The sequence below is a fragment of the Pocillopora verrucosa genome, chromosome 3 (assembly GCF_036669915.1).
Source record: "Pocillopora verrucosa isolate sample1 chromosome 3, ASM3666991v2, whole genome shotgun sequence".
Lineage (NCBI taxonomy): Eukaryota > Metazoa > Cnidaria > Anthozoa > Scleractinia > Pocilloporidae > Pocillopora > Pocillopora verrucosa.
This window is the reverse complement of record NC_089314.1, coordinates 27,428,090-27,451,876: the sequence shown is the minus strand read 5'-3', so window position 1 is coordinate 27,451,876 and position 23,787 is coordinate 27,428,090. Positions and strand designations below refer to the sequence as shown.

Below are 23,787 nucleotides of genomic sequence, written 5' to 3'. Positions count from 1 at the left end.
AAAATCCTCATCCTCTTCATATACCACTCAGATACAAGCGAAACAACGCGTTTGTTGGCGAGTTAAAAACAGTTTATTATGACCTCTTTCTAAGCCTTCATATCCCTAGAAATGTTTAAAGCTCTAACAAAATAACAATAGACCTATAGACTTCTATTTACACTTAATCTCTCTATCATTAAGTATTCATAAGCTGACAGTTCCGTAGTCTGATTAAATTCACAAATGCAAGACTTCTCCTTAAAATCAAAGCCATAGGGATGATAAGGGTCTATCGAAAGTCATGGAATCAAAAGGAGTGTTTCCTTCAAGGCTCGTACTTTCCTAAGATGCAATTCTACCCCGCGAGGATCACTCACATCCTGCGACGGCAATTCACATCCCGCGAAGGTCGACGGTCGCTCTAGCGCGAAGACTCCTTGTACCCCGACCCGACCCCAACCTCCTCGTTTTTTCACTCCTCGACTCCCCGAGTTGAATAAAAAATGTACAAATATGAATCAACCGTTAGCCTATCATTTTACACTGACTGACGAAACGCACCAATTTTTTTTTCAAACCTTATAAATCATTCCACATAAGTTTCCACTTGCAAGATGAAGTCGATTTTTAAATAGCCTGTTCTAGACGTTCAGTTAGTAGAACGAAGCACGATAGTCGCAGAGGAGTGAAAAAGCGAGGAGGTTCGGGTCAGGTCGGGTCGGGTCGGGTCGATTCGGATCGATTCGCGCTGTTAACTGTCCTGCTCCGTTTTACCACTTCATTGTACGCCTGAAACAAGCCACCTTGTTAAACTTCAAACACAAGTCTGCCGATGTCTGTAGTTGATAATTGTCGGTGTTATTTTCCTACAGAACTGAAGAATTTCTCAAAAGAAGTGAATTAATCCCTGGTAAACTTTTTGACTTTTTACATCATTTATAAACTTTCTAATTGTGACTAATAATAAAACTACTACACATGCAACATGTAACGCATATCGCTCTCTCTCACGGTTACACTCACGTTTGTTTCAATCCGAGTTTCTTTTTCCTAACAATTGATCGCACACATTTTGGGAAATTAATAAATAATGGAATCTCAAGCTCGCATAATTTCCCTTCTACCAGTAGACTAACGGCAAATACAAATAACGAACTCTGCACAGAGTAGCGCCATTTTAAAATTCGCTATCGTGTATGTCCTTATTTTATATCTTTATAAGAGCTGCCTTGTTGCGTTACGGTTGTTACGCTATGCTTATAAAATATCCTGTGTTGTGTGACTGTTGACGAATTGGTGCTATCCGTGATTCCGTACGAACTGTGAACACTTCAAGAAGATGAATTATTCACCCGGTATCAGCCATTGCTTTGGTAGGAACCTTAGTTGGGCGTTTACCATGCTCATAGTTGACCAGTTTCTGGCCGACAAGGTACCTGAAAGAAATCAGACATGTACATAACCTTAGTTCATAACATAGCTTACTCCTGACGGTGTTAAGTCGCATAATTCAAAAGTTCCATTCTCCCTGTGTCTTCAGTTTGAATCCAAAAGTAAGGTCAAAACGAAGAAGAAAATATGCAAGTTCTCTCTCCCCAAAGAGTACCAAGCTGATCACCGCGTAGCTTGCAAGCAGACCCAAATCAGCGTTGCACCACTTTTAGCCAAGCATGCGAGATTCAAACAGGCGGGCGAACATGCCAGAGTTCCTTTCGCATACTCACATCGATCCCCAGGAACCAAGCTCCCTGGTTCGTAGATAAGTCGAGCATTCGATCGTTTTTTTGTTCGGTCGGTCCGTCATTCATTCGGTTAAATGGTCGGTCACCCAGTCAATTGGCCAGTGGTGAGTTAGTTAGCTAGCCCTTGAGTCTGTGTCATATATTTGACTTGTTAAGCCATGTCAAATTAGTTTTTTAGAGTGCGTTCTTTCAAAGAACACTTGGGCATTCGCGGAATTCTCTAAAAACGTGGCTAAACCTTCAGCTTAACAAAAATTTGGAGATGTTGGTTTCTGAACAAGATAGAAATATGACGAATAGAAGAATCTGATGGTGACAGAGGAGGACCTTATACCTTTTAACTTTTTAAAAAACACAACTTACTTATCATTCCTGATTCGTTCGTACAAAAGGCGGAATTGACGTCCTTGAAATATAAAGCCCGCAATCAGGATGAACATGGCCAACAGGAATGGGTAAATACGGCGGAGACAGAACAAGCGAGTGTCAGGTGATCGCACTGAAGAGAACGGCAACAATAATCAGTAAAGTACGAGTGGTGAGATGTTAGGAAAGTGTTATGAAGCTGGGGCAAGTTTGCACAAGGTGGACAAAGCCTCTTCCAGGTAGTCGTTCGGTAAACGTGACAGTAAATAGCACAATTATAGCATAGGGAAAAAACAAGGGAGGGTTAGGTTGAGTCACATTTCCTACTGCATTTCGCTCCACTGAACGCCAAGAACAGGCAAGGTGGAGATAATTTTCCAGAAAGAACCTTATAAACTAACTCACTTAAATAGGAACAGACAGGCTAGGGATTAAGGCTATCTTATTCCAAGGCATTTACAAACGGATGGGATGTCTAAATCTAGAGCTAAATCTAAAATTTTAAGATAAATCTGTCAAAGGAATCGTCTTAGCTCTTAAGCTGCACACAAGGTAAAAATGCCGAGGTTTAATTACGCCACTGAATCCAGACGTAAGATATACATCAAATACTTACCAAATATGGGTATAACTCCGGCAGCGGTGACGTAAGGGAATGAAACAGCCAATAGAAGACAACATACGACGGGTAAGGTCACGTGTCGAAATATAAACACCACATTTATGTTCCGAACACCATCTTGATATACCTGGAAAATTGAAGTAAAAGAATCAAATCGACAGTGTTTGAGCATGGTCTGCACACTTATTGATAACGATATTCGTCATCACAGTGGTAAAAATGTTATATACTTACGAGGAGGCGCAGCCGAGTCCCCGCAGCATTTCATATTTACCACAATATCAACGTCAACTAAAACGATTCTCTCGGTACATGACCTTTACGGGACACGCTGACGCGAGCAGCGTTGTCTATACTCTTATCGACAACAGAAAATTGGCCAATCAGATTGCGACTTTACTACCAATTGTGGTAAAATTACTGATTGATCTCAATAAAACAAATACAGCTTTAGGGTGTAGGGGTAAACCTAACATTGATGTCATGAAAAAAAAAATTGATTTACCGAAGTTTCTCCCATTCATATGGAGAAATAATTCGCCCATTGACTATTACGAAATGTACTGCTAAGCCTGAGATCGCTAACCAATGCTTTACTATAAGTGTACGTAAATTTTTGGAAGGTACCTCGATAACTGACCTAAATAAATAGATGTCCATCTTTCCCGATCGACTATTAACCAATTACTGTCGTCGCAATAAACTACTCCCGTCATACATCGTACTCTAAGATCGCAACATGACTAGCTTCTACTGGGACTATAGTTAGAACAACACTTAACTACTAGACAAGCACTTCGACTAGATGTACAAGGCAGGACAGCCTTTGCTGGTTGATGGATCAAATCATTTTGTGTTACCTGTTCTAAAGCTCTCTTAAGCCACCAGTTTGGTCCCATCATGGTAACAGCACATATAATCTTCATGTGAAGCACACCCAATGCCCAGTCCTGTTAGAGAAACAAAGATATGGCGGTCTTTATATTGCTTAAGAGACTCGGGCTGAGAAAAGTATGACAGGATTGGGGCTCTCTCACCTGCCACGGAAAAAACAAAGGGGTCTGATCGAGAGGGACTCGCAAAGGCGCTACCACGACGAGCTCAAACAGAAGGCCCAACAATAATGGTACCAAGCCAATAAGAGCGAGGGCTACGATAACACACTTGAGACCCTGAAGACAATAACAATAAAGGTCAATTAATTATAGGCAGCTTCATAAAGCTACAGTGATAGAAGAACAGTTTAATTCACTCACAGCCAAGATAAGTCGAAGATGACGATTAAGATTATCTTTAGCCGACGAAGAAACCTTCGGTCCACCTTGCGGTGATCGTGTAAGCTACTGGTTAACTGATTTTATCAACTGCGTTAATAATGTATATTGGCCACCGTAAAGAGTTTCTAAACCTGACATCTCGAGCGTTAGCTCTTCGTCAAAGCAAACCAGAACTACTGGTTAGCTTTCACGCATCAGAACAAGGTTCGTTGACATTTCTTGCGCTAAAATTGACATGTTCCAGACTTTTTCAATCCGCTTATTATCATTTTCCAGACTCTGTGTTCAACATAAAACTCCATAGCCTACACAAAAAAAGTGGTTGTCCATGCTTTCTTTGAAACAGACCACAAAAGACGAAAAAAAAAACATTCTGTTGTTCTTTACGTCCTGGGGATTTCAAACAGCTACCAACCTTGTTACAATCTAAAAATGATCTGGACTCTTTTAAAACTCTTTTTTTCTCTTCAAGATTTTACTTTTACTTTCAATGATTCATTCAGGTCTTAATGGATAGTTTCCAATCGCTTTGTGGTATCAAGGCTTTAGGAATCTGAGCGAGCCTTAACCAAAATTCCGCTTTCAACAGAACCATAAATCCACAAGGAACTTACCAAGAGAAACCACTCGAAGAATTTCAAAGCAACACCCTTGCAGCCAAGAGGTATCCAGGAGGTGAGTACACTGCCTATTCGGCAAACAAGCCATATAATATACAAACCACATGCTGCTGTATACAGCTCGTGTACAGCGGCATCACCCATCCACAGCAGCATCACGCTTCGGCCAATAAAAACTAAACAAAACGATCACAACTTTAGACTTTTTCAGCTGTCACAATCGGAGTTTTGAGGCGGAATATGCTAGGGTCAAAGCCCTAACTCTTTTTCAGGTTTTACATGCTTCTTTTGTTTCAATTGTATTTAATCAATTAAGCTCATCACTTGTAGGGCAAATTGACCGAGGGAGATTTATCATCACTCTCCGAAATAGACAAAAGTACTTATTCCGTAACTCACCTGGTCCAGTTAAAGTCACAAAACTTGCAAAAGACAGCGAAACACACATCAACACGACAAGCAACAATATCTAGGAAACAAGAAAAAGCACGAGAGAAAATAACATAGTATCTCAGTTTAAGCAGCATAGAGTAATCTTCTCCCTACTATATTCCTACGTATTCCACGTTGCAACCTTTAAGAAAATGAAATTGACTGCCGAGCTGGGGTACGAACACTTATTAGAGGCAAAGTTTTTTTCTTTCTCCAGAGGTCATAACAAATGTAAAGCATCTTTCCTATACTATGAGGCCAGTATTCTGAACAAAGATGAGATACTTAAAAAAGACAAATAAATAATTATTGTGTGGGAGGGGTAGGGTGGGAGAGGGAAGAGGGAGAGGTATTTACCTTGAAAGCAAACATGCGTGGTCTGATATACGGCTGAAATCCGAGAGCGGCTCCACCACCCCCTGCAGCATTACCAGCAGCTGGTTGAGCCTGCACTGCATTCTGACCGGCAGCGTTTACTTGAGGGCCATTTCCCGCATTCCTCTGATCAACACGGTAACTTAAATGCAATCCATACACCTGGAGAGTAAAGTTCATCAAATGCCTGAGTGCTTTTTCCACAATTAAACTAGTTAATCAACCAACTAAACCTTGAATATCTTTCCGCCGCTCTCTCGAGTACCATCTTCGCTCCTGTGGGCGTGTGACCAAGTCGCGCCAATTTGGTCTTAGTTTTGTAGATTTGTGCCTGATTGGTTGAGAAGGTGGCGCGATATATCTGCACCAATCACAAAGTGCATTATGGCAAGACAAAGCGGTCCAGAAAAACTGTCAACAGTCAACTGAAATTTTTGTCTTTGGACGGACGAAGGCAGAAAAAGCTAAACAGAATTACATGTATCTTAATTATCAATTCTAGTGAACATGTCACTAATAACTTAGGTTTTCTTCAATCGATAAAAACTTACATTTTCTGCTCCATCCAAAGGCACGTCCCCTAACAGGTACGATCTAAGATTTCTAGAAACAGAGCAAAAGATTATCCTGATAAGTATGATTTAAAAAAAAAAAGGTAAAACTATCCTGCATTAGGAAAACATGGACATAAAACTACTTTTTGGTGTAGCGACTCTCTTGGATGGGAAAAGAAGAGTAAAAGTAAAATCTGAATAAACACTGAAGGCCACTTTAATCCGTTTAAACCTAAGATAGGCTAGCTTCTAATTTCCTCTTACAGCACCACCCTTGAATCAAATATAAAGGTTACAAGAATTAAGGAAATGATCAGTGATTTAAGGCTTAGGAAGCTCCTGATATTCAAACAAATTCTCCTTCTCTTCACTTAAGAAATCTATCGAAAACAGTAAGGAGATTATGCATACTGATGTTAGGGTGTAAAGGACTAAGAATACTTACAGGACGAAGGCTGCGGCAACAGCCCAGCCACGCATGACATTTTTCAGCCATTGTCTGGTATGACCCTGCTCCAACAAAGCTGGTAACACAACCTGAAGTAGTAGCAACTCAAGGGATAACTCGCTTACGGGAACCTCACTGAAAGAAAAGTAAACAATGGAAATCATTTTAAGTGGAAGTTCGCTCTAGAAACAACACAAGGAAATTTTTGGGGCGAACTTGTTTCAGTCCAGGGGGAGAGGGGGCAAACCTGCGAAGATGGCAGGAGGCGAACTTACACTGGGGCCAAACCTCCAGGTACCGTACAACAACGAGCGAAATCCGCTGAAAATACCATTTTATCGAGGAAAACAATTTCTAGAGAGGATAAAATAACGGAGATATTCAAGGAAATAGTTTTCGATGAACCAAACGGGCCTAACCTAGGTTAAGGAGGACGAACGATACGTAAGGAGTAATTACAAGGCTGCGTCTGACCTGAATAACTGGACATTGTACGGCAAGAAACTTGGAAACAGCCATTTAATGAGTCGGACAGGAAGATACATCATAAGGAGCACCGTGGTGCCGAACACAACCTAAAAGTGAACGAAACCAAGTAACCTTATACATCATTAAGGGGAGACGGGGTGATCTGGGTCCTGTTGTATAAAGGTGGATAACGCAATCCAACGAATAAATTGCTTTTCGGCGGATAAGTGATAACAAAACGAATAGCCTTATCCACCAGACAGAGATTTATCCAGTGGATAGCGTTATACAACCTTCGAACAACAGAGGCCTGGTGATTGGAGCGCTAGACTCCGGGTCGAGATACGCAAGTCCGTAAGTTGAGCGGATCATTGTGTTGTGAACTTAGGAAAGACACTTTGCTTTCACAATGCCTCTCTACTCTCAAGAATATAAATGAGCACCGGCAGGGAAGCTTAATGAAATGCTAGGGAGTAACCTGGCGATGAAATAAAATACCATTCAGACGGGAATAGCAAGACTCTTCGATAGCTCATGCTTCACAAACCAGGATGAGCTTTGCTTGGCTCGAGTGAAAACTTACATATTACTCAATGATCAGGGTCTTTCCTGACGGTGCAAAAAACACTCTACGTGACAGGTCTTTATGCTATTTCGGAAATGTCTAATAGAGGAGTAGGAGAAAAAATATTCTTCTGTTTTATAATGTAAGGGAATTTATCTGTATAATATAGCATACCAATGACAGCAAAAACCTTCTTGCATGTCTGTACACAGGAAGTCGTATCATCTGAAATTTCGAACAAACAGCAATGCCTTTAATTTGACTGAAACACAACATCCCTGTGAGAAAACAGATCAGATCTCTCACGGTTCACGGTTCTCCTCACGAGGGGAAAGTTTCTTAAACAGTTTAATCAGAGGGTCAACCATAACTAGACTCGATATCCTTCGTTTTCTCGGCTTCGGTTTACGATCCTCCCGAAAGTCTTCGGCGGGAGAAACGCGGGATCATTTCGCGAACAGCGACTGGTAATCGATTCTAGGGCATAACTTGAAGAAGTCACGTACCTCTTGGACTGGATGAAAGTCAGGATCATTCAGATTTCTCAAGAACCACAGGACACCAGGTCTGAGGACCTCTCTGAGCAAGAGAACAAATGAAGCAAAGTAGAACACGTACACCATACCAACAAGCCAGTGAAGGAACATGGCTGTACCTTGGGAAATAAAACAGAAGTAGATTTTCAATCTTTGCACATGAAGAAAAAGTTCGATGTAGAATATATTCCTTAAAAAAATACTAACTTCCTATAATCATTAAAATACCTGGTGCTGAATCAACACTTAGAAGTCTGTCTTTCAATGTAGCTCCAAACAGAGACTAGAGAAAAAAAGAAGAAAACTTTCATTAACACTTGATAAAGCATTAATGAATATCAATTCTACCATCTTCAGAGGATACTACCTTTGAAGTTTAAACAGAAATGCACATAAACATAGAGCTTCTTTTGCTCGGAGAAGATGGCCACAAGCTTGTTAAACGTGTGCGAGTTGCGGTAATACTGCAGTGTGTTTGTAAGTGGTGTTAATACTCTACGACTTTCGAAAAAAAAAGCCATAAATGTTAAGATGCGTTAGTGCTATGATGTTAGAGGGGCTCCGTCATAATCAGGCTGGAGTTATTTCAATCATAATGTATTCGTTTTAACAGACTCACCAACGAGCATACGTCTAACCACCAACCACACACCAATGGAAACAATCCAATCTCTACCAACATTAACAATGAAACCTGCCAAGGAATCAAGTAAGATGTAATTGGAAAAAAGTTATTTTGAATAACCTACCTATATTGACAAATTCAAGCGCATTTCAATAGAGTGCAGTAAAACCAAAACCAAAGTAATTAAGAGAGCAAATCGAAATTTCTTTCCAGTTCTTACCTTAACTACTACATAGCACAACCCCAATATTCTTTTCGGTCTGCAAGAAAAGAGTAATCATAGATAAAGTATTACTGGCTCTGGTAAACTGAATAGACATACTCTGATTCTTGAGAGAGAGGGTTTAGGGTTATATGTTGTATTAATATTATAAGGAGAAATTCTGTCTTGGTCACTCATAGGGGTTAAGGGTTAAGGGTTAGGGTTTAAAGTTAAGAGAAAAGGGTTGAGGTTAAACCATAGACATGTATCTCTTTCATCCAAAAGACAAAGATAGTTATTGAGTAAAAAATGAACCAACAACATTACCTTCTCAATCCACACACAGATGCTACACTCTATAAAAAAAATAGTCAAGGAAGAACCACTTTACTGTCACACTGGACAACAGCACTATCTCTAATTTATAACAGGTATATGGTAAGTAGCAACATCAGGCCATAAGGTAAGTGGTATGGTATGACATGTACACTTCATATTGTGAAAAGTGTCCTTTCCTAAATTAAAACTTTATTTCAGGGGAACATTTTACCATTTAGGAGAAAAATATTGTGACTTTACAAAGTTTACAAAGTTGAACTCATCTAAACCTTATTGTTTTCAGAATATTTCTAATTAAAAACCTTTTTCCCCATCACATCTTTGCTATCTCTTTTTTTAACTGATGAGATCAAATGAGATATTATCTAAAATCAGCTGACCTCACTCACACCACCCCCCAAAGTGATTCATTAACTTTTACAATTTTCAAGTTTTCAGGAAAATACATCAAAGTGACAAAAGGATACATGACACAATATTAGAGAGAAGGCAATAATCACATATCCTAGAACTGCAGTTAAAAGACCTTCAAATTTCGATGACTGAAACTGTAAAATAATTACAAAGAAAGTTAGAAACAAATTGAAGCACATAAAAAATTCATTGCCAGAAGTCATAAAGAAATAGTTACTGTCTTTCATACATGCACAGCCAAAGGAAACAAGAAATATTGCCAAAGAAGCATTCAGACAACTGAGTAAAGTTTGGTGGGAAGTATTTTAGATATGGCTCACAAAAAGATAATACTAAGCAATGGCCACCATAATTTTATCCATGAATTTCAAATAGAGAGTGAATCCCTCTATAAAAAAATGTGCATACTTTTGTATTTCAAAAGATGATTGTGAAGTGAAAAAGGGAGAGGGGATTTTAAAGCAACCAGTAGTTTTTTTTATCAATGTAACTGTGGGTTGCCACAGACTTTTGTTTCCTTTTCATCTGCAATCTTACACAACTAGAGGAAATCTAAAATGAAGGCTTTTTATTTAATTCACGATCAACAAAAACTATGGCAAAATTCTAAATTGTGACTGGAAATCAGCAGCTCAATTTGAGCACCAATAGGGCTGTACATAAGTAATGCTCAACATTGCACAAACAAGACAAAATATGTCATTTGCCCAAGCTGTGAAAAGGTCTATTGAGTGCTTTTTCTTCTCAGAAAAAAGTCACTGCTATGATACTATTTTTTTCACTAATTTTCAGTGACAGGCGTTTTGTCTCTCAAATCAGAGTTTTAGCTAAATGGAGACAAAAATTTGTGCCAAATTATGTCTGTAATCATGATAAACTGATTGGGGTTCTGAGTTGCAGGCATCCTCCTTTGTTCATTTCTCCTGTGATTACAAACCAAATTGGACTCCACTCATCCTACTACAATTGATAATAGGTACAAAGTCAAGTAAAGTTAGGCATCATTCATACACAGACATCACGAAACCTGCCACTTACCACTTCCTCAAGTGATAATAGAATAACTGTAAACTGCCCAATGTGAAAAGGACAGAAGGCTGAAAAAAAAATAACAAAACAATCAACCACCACATCATTTTACAATGGGATCATAACATGTGGTAGGTAGTAGGAACTTAAACATAATAGCCAGAGTAGAAAAATATCACCACAGTAAAAATAAGCCAGAAGAAGAATGTGGATGATTATGAATGGGAGCATTCCTTAGCAATACTATTGGCTAAAACTTTCAAGGTGCAAAAATTGTGACACAACTCCTTTAATAACCATGCAAAGTTACTCACCAAAGACCAAAATAAAGGATGTGTTCAGAGAAACCACCCAGAAAACATGCTCCTGAAAAAAAAAATCCAGAGATGCATTTGTGAATCAAAATGTAAACAAACAAAATACATTTTTACTTAAACAACAATGAGAGGTTTTTTATTAAGTCTATAATCCAAGATGTGCAAGGTAGCAGGAGATAAATGCATCTACCTCCAATGAGCTTTAAGACAATATGTAACTAAAAACACAATAGGAAAATTTTTTTTTCTGCAGTTCCCTTCATTGCAGCTTTCCTGCAAGGATAATACAAAGTATCTTCATTTGTTTTTCATCCACAAGTCAAAAGGTAATTTACTTCACCTAACTGCAAACAGATATAGTTTGGAAACTCACCAAAAATACTAAAGACCCATCCAGCCCAAGCATCTGTTGAAGAAAATTGATTAAGAGATTGAGTGTCTATCAAAATGCTTGACACCAATACAGCTTTAGGTATGCATATATTTACTACCACCAGGAATACTATGATCAACTTTAATTTGTTTCTTGAGGGTACCACATAACGTTACATCTGATGAACTCATGGCCAGTTATTAGGCTTTAACTTTACATTAAGTGATATTCAAAGTGTCAGTTTGTGCAAGTGTACAAAATGTAGTATTCTTTGTGATAATCACCATGCAAGCATAATCTGGTGTAATATGTGGCTAATTTTGAGAAAAAAGCAAAAATCTTACCCTCTCCCATGTAAGTTCTTCTGCAGCCCTCTCCCATTCCACAGGATTCCAATTTGCATCATCTGTGGACAAAAAAAAATTCAAAATCATCACCATCATTAGAGTCTTCAGAGCAAACAAGAACAGAACTTCAAATCAAATAAGTTCTTGTGTCTTATAACATGTGAAGAATGCAAGCATTCAGTAATGAAACTGGAGTATGCTTCAGCTGTGTGGCTCAATACCGCATAAATCATTCCACAGTAGTTGGTGTATGTTTTGCTTCTTTGACAACAGAAAAGCCAATGATTTTGTTTGATATAAGGTTTAAAGCAGTTCCTTTGGCATCAAGTTAACAGTAAAGACTTGACCTGTCATTATAATACTAACTTCCCTTGCCAGAACACCTTCACTTGTTCTACAAATAGCTTTAGGGTGTCAGAGTTACCATAAAACTCCAACTTGGATGTGCTGTCTTAAACCCTTTCACTCCCAAGATCTCTTTAGTAATTCTCCTTACTGTCCAAAATAAAAATTAATTCTTATGACGTGAGTTTGAAGAATTTGGCATTGGATCAACTAACAATCTCTAAATTTATATTTTTATCCATTCTCATCACTTGTCTGCCTGAGATAATAATGATATTGTAAGAAGAATTTCTGTCTTGGTAACTAATGGGAGTTTAAAGGTTAATTACAAAAGTGTCATCCTTAAACTATAAGTAACTTCAATGAAAATTCTAAAGAAATTTTTTTTCCTTTCAATTACAATAACAAAAAATATTTATTGTTGTTTATGCTGACCATCACCATTTTGAGCTCCATTTTCTGCATCTTGATTTGCTCCATTGTTCCCTTCTTCTTCTGGAATATCTTGAGGCTGGTTAACATTCTCCCCACCCCCACCTCCCTCAGCAGCTGCATTCTCAGCACCACCCCCAGGATCATTGTTTATCTAAATTAAAAGAAAGTGTGAAAGTATATGTTGTGATTAGACTTTTCTCTTTGTTTATAATCTTTAACACCAGTTTGACCTGAAATCCATTTTACAGAATGGCAGACATACAGTGCGAAATTAAGTTGCTACAATGAGAGCCAATTTCAAGCATTCTGAGCTTAAACTTACAACATTAAGTTGAGGAAGAGGATCAGCATTAGGCTCCAGCCATGCAGGGCCACCATTTGTGATAATCTGTTCCCGTAACCAAACTAAGCTAATGAATGCGCACAGTGTACAGGCTACCACAAAACAGCCTCGTATACAGTCTGAAAATAGATTTTCTCTGCAGAGAGACAGAAATTGCAATAATTTGATCAACAGCCTAAGTATCATGCATTATTAGAAATCTAAAACTACCTCATTTTGTCATAGCTTTAAATATTTTTTGGGGTTTGAAAAAAAAGGCTAAATTATGTGTAATAACATCTTTGTGGCTAATCAATAGGGGAAAAATTAATCATGTATATCTTGCTAAAAATTATTTTTAAGTGACAGTAGTCTCTTCCCACAGCATTATCCAATACTAACTTTTTGACATCTTCCATGGTTTAAAATTTACAGTTGAACCCCCATAACTCAAACCCTTGCTAACTTGAATTCCCTGCTAACTCAAAGCAAACTAATTTCCCTTGGATTTGCCTCAAATAATTATTATTTACTGTAATTTTAACCTCTATAACTTGAAACCCTGCTAACTCAAAGCAATTTTTACTTCCCTTCAGGTATTTTTCTTTGTAATTTTACCCTCCATAACTTGAAGTCCATTTTCACTTTTGCGGACTAATAAGCCATAACATTTTGCATCAGAAGATTACATTTAGTCTCGTATATTATGACAAATAAACCTTTGTCAATATACGACATGTTAAAGTGAGATTTAGCGCTACACATTCTGAAAAGCAGCTGCTTTCTAGTACTAGTGGTTTTCATGCTTTTTTTGTTTCCTTTTGTTTTCTTCTCTTGTTTTCATGCTCTTACATTGCTAGAAATCTTACAATAAAACATGTACAAGCATAAAAACCTCTTTAATCAAGTGTTTCGATCTTTTTGTTCAAAATCCCTCTAACTCAAAACCCTGATAACTCAAAGTTATTTTGATTTCCCTCAGAAATTCAGGTTATCAGGGTTCAACTGTATTTGTCATTTTCAAAAATGCACTCAGAGTTCCAAGCTGCCACAACTTTAGTCACCATGGCAAGAAGAAAAAGGTTTTGGTGTCAAACTAAATCTGCAGCAAAAGTCACCAATTTGGCTGCTTATGTTGGGAAGTAAAGCAGTTTAAAGAGTGCTTTTCCATGACATTTCTGGGAACCACAACCATCTTTCTGGAAGCCATTTTATAATGTTTTTGTTGCCAAATCACAACTTAGAATAAGGGTGAGGTTGGAACCCTTGCACGTGGTTGTTACATTGCACTGTACTTTAGAGATGGGAAGAGCACAGAGTACTTACGTGGACAACATATCTAATGGCAAAGTAAGAAGAGAATTGACAGATCCAGCAAATAGGCATCTGTATATACGATCTAAAATATGAAAAAAAGAAATTGAAGTGCTTTCACAATCAGCTTTTGCCAAACATTTCTGCCTTGCTCATCAGAAGTTTCTTTTTTTAGTCCAACAAGTCCTGACCTGACTGAATCAACATTAAAACATTGTTGTTGGAAGCTTACAGCTATTGAATAACAAGGTTATATTACTTTTGGTGAGACATTTTATCCCTTCACTTCATTGGCAATAGGGATCATTATCCTACTGAAAATTGAATTACCATATAAAACTGGATCATCACCATAGTGATCCAACTAGAGTTTCATGACAAAGGAATAAGAACAACCTATTTCAAGTCCATAGGGAAGAGTTCTATGTACATGCAGGTACAACATACACTGAATGAAGGCTTTGTTTGTGCTTAAAAGTTCATGGAGGTAGGACTTCCTGAGGATTAAAACATTTGGGGTACATTTATATCAAGTAAAAAGCCCTTTTCTTGTTACAAGGAGGAAACATAAACAGATTGAGTTGGTTGTGCAACTTTTGATTAATTTTATCAATGGTTCAAATTTTCTTGTCCTGTCTATTTGGGTACTGCAATATATCACAATTACTTCAAAACAGAGCTGGAAGTAAATTTGAACCAGGGAAAAATTAAACTACCAAAGTTACATCCTTCATTTTTTGAATCTGGTGTAAGTCAGTCTTATCCCTATCTGAGAAACAAGTACTTTATGAAAGAGAGAATTTTAAAAATGGAAATACATGACTGTGTAGCCTTCATGTAGGGAAGATTTTTACATCTTGTATTCAGACAGAGACTTAGAGTAAAGAAAATGAAACTGCATTGACTTACATGCTGTAATAGGTACAACTCCCAGCCATGCCAAGGCAACCAGTGTGTAATGAAGCCAATATTTTAGAGCTCTAAGAATGTTTGTTACTAAACCACCAACAAAATCCTTGACAGGAAGTCTGTTGGGCATGTCTGGTGCGTAAACTATGACAAAACAGAAACAAACAAACAAAAAATTGTTGTCAGTAAAAAATATGATGTTTAACTTTTTTGTTTCCTTTGTTTGAACATGTATAAGATGATGATTGATTAATTACGACAACAAAACAAAAAAACAACAAAAAAAGCAATAGAACCACAATGAACATATTTTAAATTGTTCATTAAAACACACATTTTAATATATTGACAGTTTCAAAGAACAAAGAAGATAATTGTTAAATAGATGAATTTATGAAATGCTACACAAAGAGACAGGTTCAAACATATACATCAAAGAAGACAAATTAAAAGAGCAAATAAATTTATGGTAGAATGTATCATTCTTTTATAAAGAAGAAATTACAATTCCCAGGAAACAATACTATATAGCAAATATTCCAAAAGCTATTTTAATGACACTCACTTGGTTTGAATGCAAACCGGTGATTGCATAATTCACAATATCTGAAATGGATACAGGAAAGACAAAAAAGTTCACTATAAGGAATACCACTATTTATGGTTCAATTTGGCAACTGCCGCTATTTCCAGTGGTGAATTTCACCAGCAGTTGGCTCTTAGCCAAAACTTTGTGTAATAGTCTTAATGTAAAATGAAATGAATTAACAGTTTACTTACAAGTATTCCAGATTATTGAATAGAATGACATTAATACTCACTCTTTTTTACTGTGTTTAAGCCACTGTACCAAACTGCGAATAAGTGAATGGAACCAATGAATGAAAAGAAGTAAAATCAGAAGAAGTCAATATTAGATGTTTTAGCAAATTCACAAAGGGAATAATACATATACATGGCTGTGTGAAGTAAGGACATTTTATGTTTGAGTGCTGAAGAATATTTTTACAAGTGAACCCAGCAGACAAGTGAAATATTTCCTAAAATATAAAGAGAAACCTTGTATCACAATGCAGCCATTTAATCTTTTATTTGCAATATTAACACCAATGAAATAGGAAACCACTGCCACTGCAGGTGTGATTCATTGTGTAACCATAACATAATCTTTTTGTATGCAAAGATAACATGTTACATGTATCTCCAGCAGGAAGATATCATGATTTTGCAAGAGGGCTTAGCTGATATTCAAATGGTGTTTGTATGATACAGCACTTAATTCTACAATTTTCATGTGAGGTTTGGGGAATGAATGTTCAGCCACTTCAGGATTTTCCCCCTAAATAACATGATTTGTTACATCATTAACAAATATTCACCCAAGTGGAGGTGAATAGTGGTGCATATTCATTGAGCTAGGAAGCAGCAAGGTAAATATCCACCTCTTTCACCAACACTAAGGTGAATATTGACTAATGAATACTAGCCAATCAGTACATCAAACAGCACTATTCACTTGTTTGGTATTAACTAAGTAAAACCATTATAAGTATATACCACACAAATAAAAGGTACTTTTCACAGTCATGCTGATTGGCAAGTTTGGAGGTAACTCACAAGTACTATTCACCTCCATGCCACCAAAGAGACAAAATTGTTCATCTGACCATTTAATTTCCCACCATATTGAGAGAATTTAACTATTATTGATTAAAAGTGAAGGAATTTAAAATAGAATACTTTGTTTACACTAGCTAAAATGATAACTGTAGTGGTTTAGTTAAGGCTCCATAATAATAGTATCATTTCAATGCCTGGATCTATGAAAGTCACATATTTAAATACTATTATTGTGAAAACACTTTGACCTTGTAGCTTACCAACACTATAAAATTAAAGCACCATGACAATTTTATGTAACTAAATACTGACTCTGAAAATGTCATAATACAAAAGAGACTAAGGATGAAGCTATTTATACAAGGAAACTAGAAATGTACAATTTTGCACTGCACTAACAAAGCAAACCGCTGTACTGCTTTACCGATCATAGATAACAAGCCGAAACTTTCTATTTCCTTTTTATCGCTACCAACGTAAGTTGACATCTTTCGGTCTAGACAACGTTGAAAACAAAACAGAATTCTAAAATACAACGCACATGTACACTGTAATCTTCCTGTAAGTGAATTCAACATCTCACTTTCATCCATTCTATATTTCCCGTTGATTGAGCAAAAATTGCTCTGGGCGTAATTTTCGGCCTTGTGCAAACAATTAACGATGTTAAGCACTAAATACAAGAGATATTGATGCAGATCACGAGATCTGCTTCGCCGGTCTAACACACTCCAGTATGGTGCTCTTGTAAAAAACCTAGATAAAAAGCTCAAAATACGTACCATTCTTGATGTATAAATTTAATGCTTCCCGTGCATATACATGGGTGGTACAGAGGCTTATCATGTGTCCCTTCAGCGCGACAAACCCTGCAGATATCGCCTACAGAAAAACAAAAACACTGAGAAACATAGGAACAGACAGATTGTACGCGAATGTTAATACCTTAAATTAATCCTTTCATTTTCCACATCAAAAGGAAAGATTCGTGGTGTTATTTAAAAATTTCCAGGTAATTATTATAAAAATCTTTAAGGAAAGTTACACTAATTTTAAGAAAATGCAATAGGAGAGCAAATAACGAGGAACTCCTATCAACCTTCGTGTGCATCGTCGTCCATCTTGTTTCGTTTGGTCAAAGACTATTCTTGGTTGTGATGCAATACAAATTGCCCCCGCCCCAGTCCACGCAGATTCGGTTTCAGTATGGATGCAATCTTTCACGAGAAGGTAAATGTTTTCCTGCGAATCTTGCCTTTTTGCCAGCCTTCAGGGTCTTAAATCCATAAGAAATTATCTTATTAATGTTACTATTGTTTTGCTTTGCAGCAAGAAGGTTCTCTTTGCGCCCAACACTGCCTCAATGCCTTATTACAAGGTACTGTACCAGCTAATGCAGACAGAGAACAGTGCGTCAAATGTTAAACTTATAATTTGTGATTGAGTTGTAAGGAAGATCCTTTGACGTTTATGTCAAGGATAACTTTTAATTCAAAGCCAAACATAACTAGTTTCTAATAAGCTGCAATTTGTGGTAAAGACATTGCACTGCTTGTTGGAATACCTTGGAATAATTTCATTTTTTTTTTGACAGCTCGACTTTATTGTTATTGATCCATATGAAAACAATAGTTAAGTTAAGTTAGTTTAGGACTTCTTTTGGTCGCACATCTCTCTTCCAGGACTCTGAAAACTTCTAGAGGTGTAGTTTTTTAGGGATGTGATCTTTCCAGACAGCTGTTTGGGAGTTCACTGCTTTTTGATCGTGATCAAACTACTTCGCCTTACACTTAGCCTCTAGTGGCCTAGACCCTCCTTTGCTGTCTACCATAAAATTCTTATGAGATAAAATTTCCGCACAGCCCCATACTATTGTAAAACAAATCTGTTTTCCAAGGGCAATGTATTGTTTTTGTCATTGTTTTCTCTACCAAGAACTGAATGCATAATGTAAGATGGGGCTGTGCAGAAACTTCACTTTCTTATTATGTTACTTCAAATAATTTATTATTGGATCCATAGGAATTCCCTGATTGATATTTTTCTTTACTCTCATCACTCTTCAGCTTAATATTGTATTAATACTGCAAGGAGAAATTCTGTATTAGTCACTTGTAGGAGTCAAAGGGTAAGTGGGGAGTTCTCTACAATGAACAAGTATTCTAAGTTGGAGAGTTGGCAGTGATTCATGTTGCTTTTAGGCATGGAAAGTGGGATAAGCTCATGCAATGAGGGGCCAGTAGGCTTGAGAAATTAAACCAACCTAACCTTTTTCATAGGCCCTTACTTAAACCCAGTGGTTCTGGCGGATATAGCGACACAATTGGATGAGCTTGAGAGAGCAAGAATGGCAGAAGGAGATGTTACATCACAGGATTATCAAGAATTTATTAAGGTAACTGTTTTGATTTTTTGAAGGGAACTCATAACCATAAAGGTGATGAGTTGATCACAAGACATTATCACAGTGAGAAGAGTAGGGATTTGGTACTGCTTTCGTCAGAAAATTCATGACCATAAGAGCTTCATATATGGTGCCTTTAAGAACAGTGCGTGCTTTTGCTATTGTATACACAAGCTATATATCATGCCTTGGTGGTAAATGGGAGCAAAAAAGCCAACATTTGGTACTTATAAAAGGCTTTTTTTCCCTCATATTAATTGGCAAAATCAATTCAACCATGCTGCTTCTGTTCATAAAAAACTCAGAAAGTGAAAGAGAAATATCGTACTTTCAGGGAAGGAGTTAGGAAAGCTACATGTAGAGTGAGGTATGCTGACAAATTCAATCAAGGAAATAATTCAGAAAAATGCAGAGTGACCTATATTTTAGAAACCACTGATAAATTTTCATTCAGTATTTACCAGTATTGTTGGTGTAAAGTGAGAGTGGTAAGGGTTTAATGGATTTTATGTAATCATTTGATAATCAAATTTACATTTCAAGGTAGTTCCAAGATTTTTACTATTACTATTGATCTTGTTTGTCTTGGCCAGGAAATATATTTCCTTCACTTTGGTAGAAAATGCAATGTCAGTACCTTTTTCAGTTTTAAAACCTAGTACCCCAAATTTTTTTTTTTTTATCTGATAGCCCTTGATAGTCATTGGTCAGGCAAATTAAATCCCTATTAGTAGGTACCAACCTTAAGCTGATATAACAAATCCAGAAAGACAAACTAAACAAAGCACAGGGGGTAAAGGAATATCTGTATTATAATACCCAATCATGAAAAGATGCATTTAAAAATTTCAGACCAATCAACCAAGCACTATGTTATACGCAACAACAGAACATTATATTCAACAATTATTCATCAAATAACAGAGGTGGTTTGTGGGATAGTAATCTATTAAGCCACCATAACACAGTGTAGGGGGGTAAGTTGGACTGCTTTTGCCAGTTATATTATGCAAAACCAGTAGAGGGCAGGCAGTAGTCCAGTGTAGTCCCTCCAATGGGAGGGATTTATTTTTGAGCCTCCCCGGCTCTCTCCTACCCTGTTTGGAAATGTCATTTGGGGATCTTATGTTGGCGCTGAGGAGGAATATTCCATGGTGGGTCATTGAACGACTTTGTAACATCGGGCCAAGATCTCGATGGAGTAATTCTCCTTAGCTGTGTGCTACACAATTAGTTATGGTGTTTGCTTGGGGAATTTGGACGTGGGGAGTCAATTACTGAATCGCTGTAGAAGTTGTGATAAAACACTGTATTCTTGTCACTTGTCAGCGTGATATTGTAGAGGAGAAAGGGGTATTCTGTCCTGGGCCCACTCATGGAGAGTGTAAGAGGTCGCCATGGGTGACCAGGGGAGTATTTTCTGAAATTGTCTAACATAAGTTGAAAATTCTGTGATTGTAATCCTTTTTTTCTTGTTTTTACAGCAACCTTCTTCAAATATGGATGACAGTGGATTCTTTCCATTCACAGTTATATGCAATGCAACTCAGAGTGTGGGGGTTAGAGCTGATACCATTTTTGAGTCCAGAGGGGCCAGAGAAGCTACGAGAAAATCACTACAGTAAGCCGTGCGGCTATACAGATATGTAATTTATAATTTATAAAGATATATACATTAATTATTACTGAGTTTCCTTACAAAGCAACACATGAATATTCCAAGTTATAAGTGACACATGATTAGGAAAGAGTAACATATTTATATTGCTTTTTATTTCTAAACTAGGTACCAGAAAAGCTTTATATGTAAACTTACAAACAACATTGGCACTGACCATACGGAAAACAATTGGCCATCAGGTTACTGGAAATATTAATTTTACTGTAATGTTAAAAAAAAATAGAACAAAAGCCTGATTTAAATGGCAATTGTCTGTCAATCAGCAGGGATGCGTTTAAGCAGCTTTTGATTGAAACTCATTCCACTGATAGGCCGATGAGACACAATGATCAAAAATGAGTAAATTTCTAAAATATAAACCAAGGTGCTGTGTTGGATGTGGGGGGTATAACAAGACAACTTGAATTTATCAATTGGAGGTTAAAAAGAGTTTGTAAAAGCTGGACCTCAGTGGTTCAAAGGTGGTTAATGCTATCCACTGGAGAAATCTCTCTCTGGTGGATAATGCAGTGCATTTTGTAATCACTTATCCGTTGGATAGTGTTATCCGCCCTTTATAAAAACGGGCCCTCTGATGTTTTGAGTGTTAACCTTTAACTCCCAAGATCTTACTCCAATCACTAGATCTTGTTAGTAATCTCTCCACGTGCTCTGATGAAGGGCAAACACTTGAAAGGTCCGCTTTTTGACCTTTACAGTGACCAATTTGTTTTCAACTCAGTTGTTAATACTAAATTACCTGCTATACTCTCCCACCGACACAGCACCACAGTTTCTTTAGGAAACTTACCCCCTTAATTCGCCGTACTGTCTGCCATATAGTTCTTGTGATATTAGTTTGAAGAATTGGATATTGGATAAGGTACTAAAACCCCTAATTGATATTTGTCTTTATTCTCATTGCTTGTCTGCTTGATATTGTCTTGATACCATAAGGAGAGAAATGCTGTCGTGAGCACTCGCTGGGAGTGAAAGGGTTTAGCCATGACAAAGGTCTAACTCTCAAAACATCATTTTTAGAAAACTCTTTCAGGGTGGCAGGTTTACATAGTCCACTCATTTGACAAAATCAATATTATTATTATATTATTTTTTTTTTTTTTATAAAAAAAATTAAACAAAAAAATCTAACAAAAGGAGTTATAGCAGTAATGTTGACGGATCATCTGCCTCTCCATTGGCTGCCACAAAGGAAAAACTAAATGAAGAACAAAATATGAAAGATAATGAATGTAAAAAGCTAGTCTAGAGTTATTGAATATGGGAGTGTAACCAACGTGGAAATTGAGAGAACAACATCAAAAATTAAAGTGTCCGTGTTTTTGTTTGCCACAGTGGTTTAATCTTAACTCTCTGTTGTCCAAACCAGCGCTGATAACTGAGACAATATTTGTCACTATTTTCTTACCCAATTACAGACAGAACGATACTTGCGAGCAGAATTTTAAATCTTATTTTCACAGTGACTTGTATCTACATTAATGTGCGGGTGGTTGTTTTAAATGCTGTGGCCAAGCAAACTAAAAATATACTAATTTTGCTCTTCCCTGTCAAATGGACAATTTCTGTTTCATAGCTTGCAAAAATTATGCACTCAACTGTCAGAGTTGATTTTACATGTAACTGTCCATTTTGATTCCAGTATATTAGCTTTCAAAAAGATTATGAAGAACAGACAAAGTTATCAGTTAGAGGGTATTAGTTGTGCCTCCCCTACTCAAAGAGGGCACACAACAGTGATGAGTCTGGGCACATTGGTCAGCTTAGCCATCATAGAAATCCAATGCCAAATTATATTGTTGTAGTTTACAAGGGAATCAAAGGCACTTAGAAAGGAGAAATACTAATTGGATCTTTGAAGTAAAAGTAAATAGAGGGGCAAATAATGTGGAGGTTAAGTGATTTGGCACATGTATTTCTATCATTTTAGATTCAAATTAATTTGCTCCTAAAATTTCATCAAATACTATAAATTATGTTATTATTGTAAAGAGAGGTGTGACAGTGATCACCTCTTGGAGGTGAAAGGCGTCAATAGTGTCTTATTCAAGACCTTGCCCTCTGCTTCTGATGTGCATAGGACTGAGAATTTTGTAATATTGAAGTAGCTCAGAGTCAGTGATCCACTGTGTGGTATCTGTAGACTTTAAAAAGAGCTGCAAAGAATGATTTGAAATTAAAAATCTCCAATTCAAGACAGTATCAGTTCAAACACATGGACATTACCACCCATGATTCTTGCATCTTAGGTTATTCACTATTTGTTGTGAGAGGAAATTACCAGAGCGTGAAGAAGACAAAAAACCCTTTGACGCTTTGTCATCGCTGCATCACAGAAGAAACCTTTAAAACGTTGTGCACACAAATGGGTGAAACAAAACAGATCTAACAGCTGCGCTTCAACAGGCCAGTGGTTGTTGTTTATAGGAGGTGATGGTAGTTTAAGCTTTTTAAAAAATAAATCTGTCACGTACATGAGACATTCTTGTTATTCTCAACACTTCTGTTTGGATGAGAATAAATTATTTCATGACTTTGGACAGATTTATGTTCACTGTAACTGAAAAATATATAATTAGTTCTAGAGATGAGCTGGGTATTATACAGCAATGTATCTTCTTTGTCATCAGATAAACCACGTTGACATGGACGCAGTTCGGAGAAGAGAAAACGAGGAAGGTATTTTCAAAGGTAAGTTAACTTTAAAACAATGGGTGACCTTTTGGTTTTGGAGTCACCATTGTGATTGGAAACTACAATTCAACCTCTCTCTTGTATTTGTTCTCTATGCAGTTGATTATATTCAAAAAGAAGTGTTGAGGGAAATGACAATAAGTGTTTTAAAGAAGGAAGCCCAGTATGGAGGACTTCTAGATTACACTGTAAGATACTTCTTTTATCATTTTGCAATTGGACAGGAAAAACCCAAAGGATCAGCTCTTGCTATGTTGAAGAATGCAATCAATGCTCTTTAAGTGATCGAGACTTTTCAGCTTCACCGAGGAACAAAATTAAGATTCTAACAATATGTACTAATGACTTGTTTACATCTTTGTGTGTGCATACTGCTATTCTGTGTGCAGGTTATGTTTATAGGAGTGTGATTTTACTGTTGGACTAAAAA

General features: G+C 37.1%; 1 protein-coding gene across 2 annotated transcripts; it reads right to left on the bottom strand.

The window, feature by feature from the left end:
- Positions 1-1,188: 1,188 nt before the first annotated feature.
- Positions 1,189-17,707, bottom strand: LOC131799145 (E3 ubiquitin-protein ligase MARCHF6). 2 transcript variants are annotated; one of them, XM_059116824.2, is made up of 30 exons: positions 17,678-17,707; positions 17,361-17,460; positions 15,780-15,812; positions 15,524-15,564; positions 14,959-15,102; positions 14,062-14,134; positions 12,736-12,892; positions 12,414-12,564; positions 11,631-11,692; positions 11,287-11,319; positions 10,911-10,962; positions 10,606-10,664; positions 9,621-9,701; positions 9,142-9,170; positions 8,833-8,872; positions 8,607-8,681; positions 8,216-8,270; positions 7,958-8,106; positions 7,626-7,676; positions 6,893-6,993; positions 6,416-6,553; positions 5,968-6,019; positions 5,399-5,578; positions 5,009-5,078; positions 4,604-4,785; positions 3,750-3,884; positions 3,573-3,662; positions 2,707-2,839; positions 2,088-2,223; positions 1,189-1,418 (listed from the first exon to the last, which is right to left on the bottom strand). In XM_059116824.2, exons 1-30 carry the CDS (start codon positions 17,697-17,699, stop codon positions 1,331-1,333), a joined length of 2,712 nt encoding a protein of 903 aa, XP_058972807.1. In that variant the 5' UTR covers positions 17,700-17,707; the 3' UTR covers positions 1,189-1,330. The 2 variants fall into 2 exon arrangements, with proteins under 2 accessions (XP_058972807.1, XP_058972815.1); XM_059116832.2 differs by having other exon boundaries at positions 12,420-12,564.
- Positions 17,708-23,787: the final 6,080 nt, after the last annotated feature.

What these genes read in the sequence shown, in the direction of transcription:
- LOC131799145 (XM_059116824.2), bottom strand. Translation starts at nt 17,699, where the DNA reads ATGGACGACGATGCACACGAAG. An exon ending in TCTTCGAGTGGTTTCTCTTG is followed by an intron (nt 3,885 to 4,603) that starts GTAAGTTCCTTG and finishes TATTGTCTTCAG; the next exon opens with GGTCTCAAGTGTGTTATCGT. An exon ending in CTTTGTTTTTTCCGTGGCAG is followed by an intron (nt 3,663 to 3,749) that starts GTGAGAGAGCCC and finishes TTTCTCTAACAG; the next exon opens with GACTGGGCATTGGGTGTGCT.